This window comes from Netta rufina, assembly GCF_964035555.1.
Source record: "Netta rufina genome assembly, chromosome: 6".
NCBI lineage: Eukaryota > Metazoa > Chordata > Aves > Anseriformes > Anatidae > Netta > Netta rufina.
In genome coordinates, this window is record NC_140129.1 from 7,278,796 (window position 1) to 7,292,672 (window position 13,877).

At 37.5% G+C, this 13,877-nt stretch overlaps 1 protein-coding gene across 1 annotated transcript in view; it reads left to right on the plus strand.

The window, feature by feature from the left end:
• Positions 1 to 13,877, plus strand: part of NCKAP1 (NCK associated protein 1) — a 59,377-nt gene that overhangs the window by 42,294 nt on the left and 3,206 nt on the right. Inside the window, exons 24-29 of the mRNA XM_084289135.1 lie at positions 1,742 to 1,835; positions 2,582 to 2,664; positions 3,117 to 3,197; positions 6,641 to 6,734; positions 8,344 to 8,460; positions 12,512 to 12,621. Of these exons, the coding sequence (XP_084145261.1) occupies positions 1,742 to 1,835; positions 2,582 to 2,664; positions 3,117 to 3,197; positions 6,641 to 6,734; positions 8,344 to 8,460; positions 12,512 to 12,621 (579 nt within the window). The remainder of the gene's footprint in view (positions 1 to 1,741; positions 1,836 to 2,581; positions 2,665 to 3,116; positions 3,198 to 6,640; positions 6,735 to 8,343; positions 8,461 to 12,511; positions 12,622 to 13,877) is intronic.

Genomic DNA, 13,877 nt, shown 5'->3' on the forward strand with positions numbered 1-13,877 from the left:
GTTCAAAATTGCCCATCTTGATTTCAGTGCAGACCAGTGATCGATCTGTCTGTTGGCTTTGGCTTTCAGCAGAGAAATTCATTTTTTTCTATGTGCACACACGTGCAAATTCTTGGAAGTGTTTGTTTTGCTGGATCTTTTGTAGTATCTTTCTTTCTTTGCTTCTCATTTAAAATAAGAGTGAAAATGGGCAGACTTCGATGAATTATGGATAGACTAGAGATTATGGAAATAGCACAGCCATGACACAATGTACTGTTATCTGAGAGGTCTCTGCATGGGCTTTTGCATGGGCTACTTGACTGGGTGTGAGTAAACAGAGACCACAGTTTATTTCATAGCAGCATTATGGTTTAAGTCATCTTGTTTATTCTCTTCCTGTGGTCACAGGAGTATTTAAAACTTAATTTCACTGCTTGCCAGTTGCTGTTTTGCCCTGTTTTCAGCATGGGTTGAATAAGATAAAGCTATAAAAGTAGGTAGCAGAACTGTCAAAGGTCAATTATTGTCGGATCCCTAGCAGTAAGTTCCTGTGTGTTTCTTTTTTTAGGTTATACATGGTATATCTTCAGTTAAGCTCCAGGCCTATAATGACCTGCACGTCTGATGAATTTTAGCTTTCCTGGTCACTCTTTTGGTTCTGCTGCTAAGTAATTGAGCTGGGTCAGGATGAATCCACCTGAAAAATAAAATTAGTCACTTTGAAAGACTGCCCCCAGTCCAGAATATACTGTTTTCTGTTTCTGTCCTTTTTTTTTTTTTTCCTACCTTGATACTGTTTAGTACACAAAGCACTGAATTATGTTCTCTTCAACAGTAGGGAAAAGTTTTCTTCACTTAATCTTCAGAAGCACACACCACATAAGTTTTCTAAACTTCTTTAGCTGCTGGTTTTCCTCCATAAAAAGAGAGAGAATCATATTTTCCATTTCCGAAATGGAGCAGTTGGTAGTCAAACTGCAAAAACATTGTTTTTAAGAAGAAAGTACCTATTTCTTGCCTGAAGAGAGTTTAAAAATGCTACTTGGCAAAGCATAAGTTTCTCAGCTAGCAAGAAATGCTTTTTGGATTTAACGTTTTATAGATCTGATTATGCAATTTTAGTAATTTAAATATGAATCTTTATATATTTGGAGAACAGTTACAGGGACGTTATTACTTTTACCTAAATCCTATAATATGCATACATGGGAGTTGTGACAAATTTTATTTATGCTTTTATTTTGTGTTGTAATGGAAGAAAATTCCAAGTAAACTTCACCAAGATTAAATGATTTGACTCTTGCATTCTTTATTCCATTTTTCAATTTTTCCATCGTTAAATTTGTAGTCCTGACGTCAGGCCAGTCTTAAATTTATATCCAGTGAAAGGAGCAACCCACGAGAAGGAATTGCTTTTGGAATCTGCCTTTTTGTTAACGCAAGCTTATTTTTCTTATAAAAAGCGAAATAACATGAGGAGTTACTGCTTAGTTTTACTGAGGGTCATTCCTTTAAGTACATTTTTCTGAATATAAAAATGTTTCAAGGGTTATCTGATCTTCTGCTTTTTGATTCAGAGCTTGCTTTTGTGTAGAGCAGGTCCTGAGGGTAATTTTGATGCTGTAGTTCCATTTAGAATGCACTGGGGGTATGTCTGTATTCCATGAGCTCAGTTCATTCTCTGCCAAACTGAAATCAAGCATTTATCCTGCTAACGTGTCTGAATCTGTAACTGACCTGAATCATTGCTTCTCCTTAGAAACTTGTGGTGGAGAATGTTGAAGTTCTAACACAAATGAGGACCAGCTTTGACAAACCAGACCAGATGGCAGCACTCTTTAAAAGATTATCATGTGGGTAATTAGCAGGGTGCTACTATTGGTACAGAGTTGTTTTTATCCTTATCTTCGTAAAGAATGCAAGAAAAATTAATGTTGCTGTACAAAGCTTACAGAAGCAGCAAAATGTATGCTGGTTACTGTATGTGAACTCATAAACTGATGCACCTTTTCAAAACTTTTCCAGTCTTCTCATGTACAGACAAAAACAAGGTTTCAGTGCAGACAGTACAGCAGTGTGGAGCTTTTAGCATTGTTTTTTCCTTCAAGGCTGATAATGTATAGCCATAACAACAATTATCTAGACGAACATGTAGCTATAAAATAGGAAGCATGGGTCTTTTTGATGCATGCTTCTGATTCCTTCACAGTGAATTAATTACTGCATTTATTGAAAGAAATTTTGCAATATAGTTAACATAAATAGTATTTTTTTAACAAATTACTATTAGAGTGGAACATTTCGGCCTCAAGAAAATGCAGAACTAGTGATAGCATTGAATACTGTCAACTGTGTGTAACGGGGTCATTCCATGAAGTGGTTAACAGGAAATGTCTTCTACTGGAAATCCCATCATCAGATCAGATTTAAAAACCTGCTTAAGCACATGTTTATTTTGGCTGTATTAAGGAATGCCTGTGCTTTTCAGTACCATGTGTCTTTCAGTATTTTGTTAAGTGTTTTTTTCTTTTAAAAAAAAAAAAATCAGCTTGTACTCATAAAGAGGTTCTTGATAACTATTGTTCTTGTTTCCCTGCAGCTGTTGACAGTGTTTTGAAGAGAATGACGATTATTGGTGTAATCTTGTCTTTTCGGTCGCTGGCACAGGAAGCACTTAGAGATGTAAGAAATAACTGAATATATTCCAAATAATTTTCATTAAATTTTATCTAATAATAAGGTATTTGAAACTTCAGTGCTCAGAAATGATGCTACGTAAAAGGTTGGCACGTGGGTAAAATACTCTGTCATAAGTGAACATTGAATTGCAAGTTGTGGGAGAAAAAAGGTCTACTTCTTGAGTACTGCTTAGAGAAATACTACATTAAACCATTCAGGTTTTAGTTCAAGCATCTCTCAGTGTTTTTAGCGTTTAGTAAGCTTTAAAAGCTTGCTTTCTGCTTGTTCACCAACTGCTCGATTTTTGGGTTTACTGGACTTTAATGTCTTAAATCCATAAAATAATATGCATAAAATAGCTCATCAAAAATGAATGCAGTAAAATAACGGTGGTGTCTAACTGATCTTTACCATGAAAGTATTGTTTTCTCATTTTCTGCAATTGTCTCTTGTAGGTCTTATCCTACCACATTCCTTTCCTTGTAAGTTCCATCGAGGACTTCAAAGATCACATTCCAAGAGAGACTGACATGAAGGTAATGTTGGGCCCAACGAGTGGTGGAGTCATTTGTGGAGGTGACTGAAAATACCTAGGGGGCAAGACTTTCATGCCCCTTACTTAAATGATAAACGTTGAAGAAAAAAACATGTTTTTTTCCAAAGAGCTAAGTAATTGTGCTTCTGCAGCCTACTGATGTTCTGGGAAAAAATCTGATGGGATGAGCACGAGTCCCTACTTGCCTGTGATCACATTTGAGAAATTTCATGGAAAGAATTAAGAACAAAATTTATCAATTGTTAAAATATGACTAAGCAATAAGGACAAGAATGCTGTGTCTTCACAGTATGAGCAGTGCAACTAGTAAAACTAAACTTTCCAAGGACTCTGTGTGTTTGGAGGTCTTGGCATGGATTTTCACATTGAATTGAAAATTCTTCTGAACCTAGTCTCTGACATGTTTGAAAAAAGCTAGCAACACAGATTACATGCCTTGATTCTGAATGGTAGTATGCTTCCATTCCAAAATCCTTCTTAGTATATTACATGACTGTTCATTTTGGATACACAGTAGCTGCAGCTTAGCTTGGTTTTCACCTTCTCCTTCCCACTTGGAGCCCATGAAGGGCTGCAAGCCTTCTTAAAGGTATTGTGGTGATGCAGAAAGTGTGTAGCAGCCATACTTCGCGCAACTCTTCATTTTGACAGAAGCAATTTTTAGAAAACTCCTCTTGAGTCAAGTTTGGTTTTTAAGGGCTGGAATGTGTTATGCCTGAACGTGAAAGTTATGTTTTGCCATTTATTCTTTGTGCAAAAAAAAGAAAAAGTTTTGTTGTTTATTGGAATGTATAAAATAAATAAACCCTTCTCCTCTAAACAAAACAAAAAATACAGGTGTGCATATATATACTGATGACAAAAAAAATTCATAGTCCACTGCAGTGATCATCATCATTTGACAAGGCACAGTTACGCAGTCTGAAAATGTCGAGGTTGTGTGAAGAATATAACTTACTAAAATTTCATGTGCCTTCTGAAACTTCTAATGCTGGTAAACTGGACATAAATGTTTTATGTCCCACAAAAGACTGAAATTTATACCACAATAGAAATTCTGTGGAAATGCTATGGAAAATGAACTTCCAGGATGCTGGCTTATGGTAATTATATGAAAATGATGCAAGTTGCCTTTGCACTTCTCAAGAAAAGCCTTTTTTAGAGAAAAATTCTCACTACATCAGTTATCAGTTAGTTTCTTTGCAACAGTATTATGTTTATTGAACTTGGGGAATCAAGCATGTGGAAGAGATGAGAAGGAAAGTTCACTGCTTTCTTGTGCCTAATCTTTTACAAAGGCATCTTATGACCCCTGATATCAAAGAAGTACTGAAAAATAGTATAGGATAAAGGCTGCAACAGTAATAAATACTTGAAGATAATCTTTTTATTATTGACGTTTTAAAGTTGGTGATTCTAGATCATGTTGAACATCTGAATGGATTTCTGAAGACATCACTGAACTCATTTGTGCCAGCAGATACATTGAAGCATACGTATAGTACTTGCTGCTTCTGTTCTGGAAGTCACTGGTGTGACTTGCAGTCATTGGAACAATTAGATGTCAAAAAGAATGCCTACTGCTAAATGAAACCATTTTGAGGACTTCTCCCTGGCTCATACGCCACACAGCACCACCTGGTCACCCCTGCTTTATATGATAGTTGGCTGCTGGCCTTTTCTGGGCCCTGCCTGTTTTCACTATGATTCTTAGATAAACCTATTTTGTGTGCATTTCTTCCAGTTCAAAGTGTCTAAAATGATACAAGAGCTATAGTTCAGTCCACCAGTATGGTGTTTGTATGATATCAGCGTAGGTATCACATCTTGTGGTGTGGCATGATGCCATGTAGCCTTGTTTGAGAGTACAGGCTTGCAAGGATAATGTTGGAGGACTGTGCGTGGAGAAGGAGCCAAACCTGTGTAGTCTTATCCATAGTGCCTACTGGGAATACTGGGAACTCTGGCATGTGCTACCTCATAACTCTGCCAGAGCTTTGTGTTGAAAACAGCTTGTTGGTGCAGCCAGAGCTACAAGCCTGCTAACAATTAAGCCCTGTAGAAAATCAGCAGTTCCTTGTTTGAACTTTCTCCCTGGTCTAGTTGTGTACGGATCTCACAAGTCTTTGTACAGTGGATTAGAACAATCACATATTTTAGAGTATAGTAACACAATAATATCCTGTATGATGAATTTGTGATAAAGCATAAATAGCTCTAAATCTGTTAATGAAATACATACTTGATATGAAACGTGATTCTTGTTTTGGTATCCCTGAAATTTATGATTTGGGATGGCTAGTAAAATGAGGATTTGTTCTCCCTTTATTTTGTTATTCTTAGTGTTAAGCTGTTGGGATGTCTATATAGGCTTTTAGAGACAGGCCTATTCTTGATCCACTTTGTATTCCTTAATGGTTTTGTTGTGAGCTAGCTGCTATTCAGATGTTGGTAACTCTTTTAATGCAGCTCTGTACTCAAGTTACCTTATGTCCTGCTGGCAGCAGAGCACCATGTGAACAAAGCAGTGTATTTTCATGTCAGAACTAGCCCTCAGGTGTCCAGGCTGGGCAAAATGAGTAAATACAGTCTGCACAATATCCCCTGCCTGCAGCTGACCAACTCTTTGTGAGAATTTATGGGAGAGGTGTAAAACTTCTCAGCTGTTAATGTCAGTAAGGCACTTCATCGGCATTTCTCATGGTCCTTTGTACTTGGTAGAGACCTGCTTTTGGAGAGATTCGGTCTGAGCTACAGCTTCAGATACTTTATTCAAAGCCTAAATTAGGGAAGGAAGAAATACAGAGTTGTAAGCGACAATATAAAGTACAGCCTGAGGCATGCTTGAAAATGGACTACATTTCAAGGTGTTTTTAGTTCCTCCAACTGTTAAGAATTAGGCTGTAAGTGATCCTGGCACTTGGAATCTCTGGACACAGAATCTGTATCAAATTTGAATGTTGTAAGATTTCTTTTCTGCCTTACTCTAGTATTTCATCAAATTATGAGCTTTGGCTTCTGTCTAAAAATGCTGTGTTTGTAGATGTTAGTTGATAGATCTGGTAGAGCAAATCTGTTCGTTTTTTGAGCAGGAAAGAAAGGCAGAAAACAGCTAATTGGAAGTCGGGATGTTTGCTTTGGAGGTGATGTAGGAAAGTATACAAGCTTTGTTTGGCTTGACAAAAAGAAATGATAATCCAGCACACAAAGTACCGACCGAGCTGTTCAGTGTAGGTTAGAGGCAAAAAAAAATAAAATAAAATAATGCCGAGGCTCTTTATCTTGATTTAGCTAAGCTGAAAGTCCCTTAATGCTTCAAACTAATATAAACATCTTAAGCACGTCAGCATAACTGCTTCATCATGTTTACACAAAACCATTCAGTGTTGTCTTCTTTGTAATTATCTTTCTTCTGGTCCTCAGGTGGCAATGAATGTATACGAACTGTCATCAGCTGCTGGATTGCCTTGTGAGATTGATCCTGCCTTGGTCGTAGCACTGTCTTCCCAAAAGTCAGGTAAGAAATTACAATTTAAAAGATCTAAGTGGGGAAAAAATCACAGGAGAAGTAAAAGAAGTGCTCTGAGGCACTGAGGTGTTTAGAGAGCTAGGAGACTTGTATGTTTGGGTCCTTTTTTATTCCTTTGATGAACTTGGTAAATGACATAGCATGAATATTTTGTGCCTGCTGCCTAGAATGCACAGATGTTATCTGAGAATCTTTTCAACCGCATACGAATTATCTTCTTGACCTAGAGAAGAGTAATGGATAGATGCTGAAGGAGTTTAATGGCTAATGGTTAAGAACTTCAGTAATTTGGGGACAATGAAAGTAGGACTTGATTGTGAACACTACAGATGTAATCAGTGTCCTCTTATAGACCTGTAACAAGTCTGTGTCATGTTAAGTAGGCACTAGAAGGTAAATGCCAGCTGAAGTTGTGAATTTCACAACATTATTACTGGTTTAATATACAAGTGCTAACATGCAGCTTACAAGGGGGGAACATGTAAAACAAGCATGCTGATGTCCTCACATGTGGAGTGCTTCCTCTCACTTTAAAGCATCACTGTTGAAGCTTTTCAATTTTGTTTACACTGGCAGTTTGGAAGGCATGAATTAAGATCCTTAAGTGCTTTCTGGCAGTCTTCAGCTTTGTTCCCTGTCTTCCTTACTGAGCACTTTACTGCTTTTGTTCCCATGTGTAATGGATAGTTAACATTCTAATCAGATTGTGACTATTTTAAATGTCAACCTGATTTTTTTTTTTTTACTTTAAAAGCTGTTTGGGAGGAGAAAAAAGAAATAACTCACAAAGGGTAATTTAGCATTAAAACTTAAATGTGTCGAGCACACTATAGTCATATACCTTAAAATATAAATGTGTGTTTGTTTATATGTACCATATGTGTTAAATACATAGGTATATCTTTGGAAGACAGCGAGTTTCAGAAATGGCATTTTAAATAGATTGTTTTCATTGTTCTGCCTTGAAATATTTCAGCTGTGTGAAGAGGCCAGGGAATGTTTGTGTTTTCATGATTGGTTTGGATCTTGTATTTCGGTTCTTGCCTTCTTTGTTGTTTGTGTTCTACTTCTAGTAAATCAGTGTGTAGAGATTTAGGTTCTGTATTTTACCAACCATTGACTTTTTTAAGCTAAACTGAACGCTGAGGTGGGGTGGCAATGATGTTTTTGAAAGGAACATCCTTCTAGTGCAAATAGTGATGAGTGCACCTCACCGCCTTCTGCGCATTTGCCAATGGAAGAGTGCTGGAGGAGCTCTCTTCTAAGAGTGGTAACTGGATTTACACCAGCATTAAAACTACTACATGAGAACTACTCAACATATTAAAATCTTCGTAACTAAATAGTTAGAAGTGACAGGCTGGCAGCAGTCTTCATCTTTGTAGATAACAAACTGGACATTTTGAAGCTCCACCCCGTGTCTTCTGGCAGAACTGCGATAGGATTCTTTCCTTCACAATATTACCACTGATTTTGTTGGTTTTGGTTTTAAATTTCAGTTTGGTCAAACGCTTTATACTCTAAACAACCTACAGCTGAAAATACATATTTTGAGATGATTTTTGAATTAAAGAGCTTTTATTATTTTTGTTTTCAGAAAACATTAGTCCAGAAGAAGAATATAAAATCGCTTGCCTTCTCATGGTCTTCGTGGCAGTGTCCTTGCCAACTTTGGCTAGCAACGTGATGTCTCAGTATAGCCCTGCCATTGAAGGTAATGTAGAGTCCGCTGTTTGCTATGAATGCTTTCTTCATAGTAGTCCTGGGAGTTTCTTGAGTGCTTTTGCTGTAAATATTTACTTAAATTTTGCAGTGAAGAAAATTTAAAGCTCAGCTATCCCCAATCCAGAAAAGGTCTTTTGAAAGGTACTTTGAAAAGCATTTACTTAACTCTTGTTTGAGAGAACTTTCTATAAGAAGTGTGAGTCTCTTACTTGAGATTTTGAGAGCAGTTCAGATACTGTAGGGGGCAATCTTGGACTAATATGTGGAATTGGTAGAGCATAAATTCTCTGTTAATTAGTGCAACAGTACAGATGATTTAGCAATAGTTTTATTGGCTTTGTGATACTCATATGAGGTATTTAATGTGCTGTTCATATTACTAAGCATAACGTTTTGAAGACGGGATCTGTGAGGTATGAGCTATGGACAGAATTGTATCCCACAGAATAGTTCAACTGGAAAGGAAAGAGAGAGAAAGCTTTGCCTCAAGGAAATTCTTTGCATGTAATTCACCAAAAAAAAGGCTCTTTCAGACAAATCTAAGTTGAAAAAGGATGACTGACAAATCTGTTCCAGTACATACAAAAGTCACCTTTTAGCTGTTCGAACTAGTTCTGTTGTGGTGTGTAGCATGGCTTGCATAAAAGACCATATTTGTTCTGCACCCATTTACCGGATACAGTGGGAAGGTGTTTTTTTTTCCTATTTTTTTAAGTCACTTTACTTTAAATCAGGACAAAGTGTAACTCACGCAGTGTCTAAAGTGACTTCTGAAAATATAGAATAACAGAAAAAGAGCAAAAATTCTGAAAGCCTTCTATCATTTTGTGGTATGGAAATCGCTTTTTTTTTTTTTTTTTTTTTTTTTTGAGACCACTCCTCACCCAAGGTTGGGGTTTTAAATGGGGTTAAAGATTTTGTAATTATATGTGTAAATTATCTTTCTTGATAGGGAACATTTTTTTCAATTCGAAGATCAGGTTTTTGTTAACTCAAGTTTCATTTTAAGCAGTGTAGCCTTTTGCCCATTATGAAGAAGTTGAATAAATTTCTGATGCTGTGAGTTGAACCTGAATAGTGATTTGATAGGTCAAGAATTTTGAAGTTAACAGATTGTTCTGATGAACAGGGAGAACAATTTGTGTCCTGCAAAGTTCTTTCCACTCAGTATTTCTGCCGCTCTGTGTGTGTTTTCAAAGTCATGATGGCTAAAGGAAAAACTCAAAATACAGGCAAGAAGGACTATGAAATGGTCAGTAGGGACAGGGAGAAACTTGCTCGTTAAAGCACAGCTAGGGCAGTTTTCTTAACTTCATCCAAATGAACTCACTTATGCATGCTTAAGACCACATCTCTTAAATATTTCTTGTTTGGAGTTTTGTAAAAGAAATCAGCTGGAAGCACCTTTTGATACCAGTTTTTCCTCCAAGAGTATCTTACATATTAGTCTCAAAGCTTATACTATTTGCCAAAGGGACAGTATTAAAATTTTTATTATGATTATATTTTCTTAATATTTATTTGTAAAAGAAGTCTGTGAGAAACACCCAGCCCTCTAAAAACATATTTCTAGGGAACCAGGTCAGGCCAGCTAGATGTGACTGCCCGTGTGCTTTCCCCAGAAGGTTGGAGCTTGTGTGGTTTTGTTTTGTTTGAATTTCCCTCTCTACTAAGGACCATCTTAGTCTGTAGGTTGCAAGCAGACTTAAACAGTAGATAAAGTTATCTTGTATCTATTTTATATGATGTAGCTTAAATATTCCAGTTTCTATAATTTAATTTATATTTGGTAACTCTTACTGCGAAGTCAGGCAAAGCCTGTTTCATAAGTGGTTTCTTAAGTTAATAAGATCTCATAAAACTGCGACTGGAGAGAAATTACATCTAGAACTCAAATAAGCCTGTATTAGGAGTTGGCACTGATTTTATGAGATGTGGTCCCTGTATTATGTAATTCTTTACTGAGTAGACTCTTTTTTATTAAGAGAAAAATAGTCTGGCAAAAGAACTATATAAATATGTTCACTCTACAAAAATAACTGAGCAAACAGAATAGACCTTGTCAGTCCTGCCTTCCTTGCATAATAATATTTTCTTGTTCTGCCCCGTATTGTAGAACATCTGGCTTTATACACTTCAAATATAGATACTATTTGCCAAATGGGAACTTAATAAATGCAGCTTTTTATGAAGTAAATTCTCTGGCCAAATCATGAATATTTTTTTTTTTTTTTTTTTTTTTTACCATCAAGAAGCCACAGATTTGAAGGAGTTTCAGCTTTCTGCTCTGGCAAGACATGCCTCCCAATTACAGGCAGTTCTTGGACAGCTTTAGCAATGTCTGTGTTCTCTCTGCCTTCTTCAAGATCAAGGCTGTTTCTTCCACTAGCTCCAGATAAAGGCTCAGGCTCTAACAGACCGTTGTTTTTGTTCCCAGTGAGATATCCGAATTTAGTCAAATGCTAAATTCAGACTAGAATGCTAGTTTGTTGTCTAGAGGCTAGACAAGAATACTGGTCTACAAGAGACAGCCTTTTCTGAATACCTGAAACCTGCCACAGATTGCAAGACCACAGTTTGTTGGTTCAATTCCCCTTCCTGATGCTTTTTGTAGTCTCTTCATCACAGAAGTCAAGTCACTTGAGAAAGTAATATAAATTTAAATCAGCATTATTAAGCAGAGCATGTGTTCTTGACTGATCCAAAGTGATTATCCATTTCTTGATTACCATATTTACACAGCCTATTTAATTAAAAAATAGGAGACAGAGTAGGAGTATTGGCTCTTGCCCAGACGGGTAAGAGGGCCTCCAGGGGGAGAACCATGGGGATCTTTGCTGGGACCTACAGGTCAGCCTATTCATAGTCCACCTGGAAAGGGTGGTGAAGGGTGAGGTGAGAGTTTTTGTGTCTGCGAAGTTCTTAAGGATGTTAGAGGAGTGAGGAGCTGCACATAGATAACCTGACACTGAGTAAAATGGATAATAAAACACCAAGTTAAACGCCTTGTAAATGAGTACAGTAATATGCAGGGAGGGGGGAACCACGCAGGGTCTAGCTGACCTCACTATTTGAGCACGATCTTGGAGTTATGATAAATGACTGAATAAAATAATGAGGTTAGCCCTCAGCAATGGTCAGAAAGTGGGCTGGTAAGAATAACCTGTCGGCATTATTTGCACGCATCCATGCTTTTTAACGCCTTCAAAGACCTCTTCCTTTTCAGGCTCTAGCACTTTCCCAAGGTATTTGTTTAGGTATGTATGAATTTTGTTTTAAAGTGGCAGACTTGACTAAGTTGCCTCGAAGAGGTAGCAGGCTGACTGATGAGCAGTTCTTCTTGCTTTTCAGTTGTAGCTCCCTTTGAAAGCTGGTGTCATCTAATCACCTTCCAGTTCTCTGAAGCTTAGGTGAATTTTGGCAAGGTGTTATATACAGGAGTCAGTAATTCACAGAATCATAGAATGGTTTGGGTTGGAAGGGACATTAAAGTCCATCTCATTCCACCCCTCTGCCATGAGCAGGGACAACTTCCACCAGACCAGGCTGCCCAAAGCCCCAACCAGCCTGGCCCTGAACACCTCCAGGGATGGGGCATCCACAGCTTCTCTGGACAGCCTGTGCCAGTGCCTCACCACCCCCTGAGAAAATAATTTCTGATCTAAATCTACCCTCTCTCAGTTTAAAGCCATTGCTCCTTGTTCTGTTCACCAGTTTTGTTCCTGTAGAACAAGTCTTTGTTCGCTCTCAAATTCTGTAATAACCAAATAAACTCCCAATATATTTTTCTTTCCTTCTAAAAGCCACGAGGATCTTTGTCAGGTTGTTCTGACTGTTACAGCATTTGGAGGGGAGATCCGTACTTATGGTTGCTCTCCCAATCCCAAGTTCAGTGTGAATGAGTGCTTGGCTGCTGTTGTGTAAGGCGCTAGCAGTTGATCTTCCATTGTGACAAGTCTGTTTACTCTTTGGTAACATTTTCCAAAACACTGTCATTTTCAAACACAATGCTGACGTAATTTGTATATGTTTTTGTTTAGGGCATTGCAACAACATTCATTGCTTGGCAAAAGCTATCAACCAGATTGCTGCAGCTTTATTTACCATCCACAAGGGAAGCATTGAAGACCGTCTAAAAGAATTTTTGGCTGTATGTATGATTTAATTCCTAAAGATAGCTTCTTTAAACAGAGGGAACTCTGGCTCCCCACTGCCCCCCAGTCCGTCTGATACGTAGTTCAGTTTTCATAGATCTGTCATTAAAGTGTTGATGTGTTTGTGATTCCAAGTGTTGCCTTGACTGCAGTAATCAGCCATGAGTGATCTTAATCGCAAGGACATACTGTAAAGATTTAGACTAGCGTGGATGGATACGGATAAACAACGATTTTTCCAGTAGCAATACTATTTCATACTGCAATGTTACCTGTTTCTGTGCAGTTACAGATTGCAGAGAAATCGAGATTGTTGTATAATGCAGTCTTGATTTTGATTGGCAAGAAATCAGATGTCTGTTAATTTTTTCAAGTCTAGAAATCAGTTTAAAGTCATATCTTAACAAGAAAAATACCTGTTGACTTCAGGAAGCATTTCCAAATTCACGTAGAAGTTGAAACTGTAATTTGGGATGTAATGCAACTGATTTCATAAAAGGTTGGTTGTGGTGCACAAAAAAATACCACAAAACACATTGTTAATAGCAGTGTGTACATAAATTAAATCTAGGAATAGTCCTGTAGCAGTAGTCAGTTGTGTTCGGTGATAGAAAGTAACAGTAGCACATGACTACTAGTGCCATAATTTTTTTTCAATATAACCCTTTGTTTATTAGTATTTTAGCACGTACGATCTTTTGCATTGAGTAGTCTGGGACTGCCAAAAGAAATGAGCTAAGATAAAGTGAGATAAAGTCAGGATTCTGTCTAGCAGGCTTTTCCCGTGATGTATTGGACTCTTTTTAGTTTATTTTACCTTTTCATGGAAGGTAACTCCAGAGTGGCTTTTCGCATTGAACCTTTTGACGTGTCAGCCCTCCTTACACAGTAGCTGTCTGGTAGCTGCACGTTACAAGGATATTTGGGGAGAGGAATTTGTTACGCTTTAGTGTAGGTTGAAGATCAAAGCTTCTGAAATCTTTAGTGCTGCTTAGAAAAGAGCCAGAAGCCCTGAGGTGCTGGAGATGTATTTTAAATTCATTTTGGTGTGCTTCTTAACCAGAAATAGAATTTGTAAAGTTTATTGCCCGCTACTTGAAACTAAGGGCTGAAATGGCAGATTCACTTCAATTTTTCTAAAAAGCCTGATTTTGAGTGATTCTTGGTTTTGGGTGCTTGTCCTCGGACTGAGACAAAATATTCCCCCACCTCTTATTTTTGGTGCCTTACAGAGTTACAAGGTTTGGGTAAT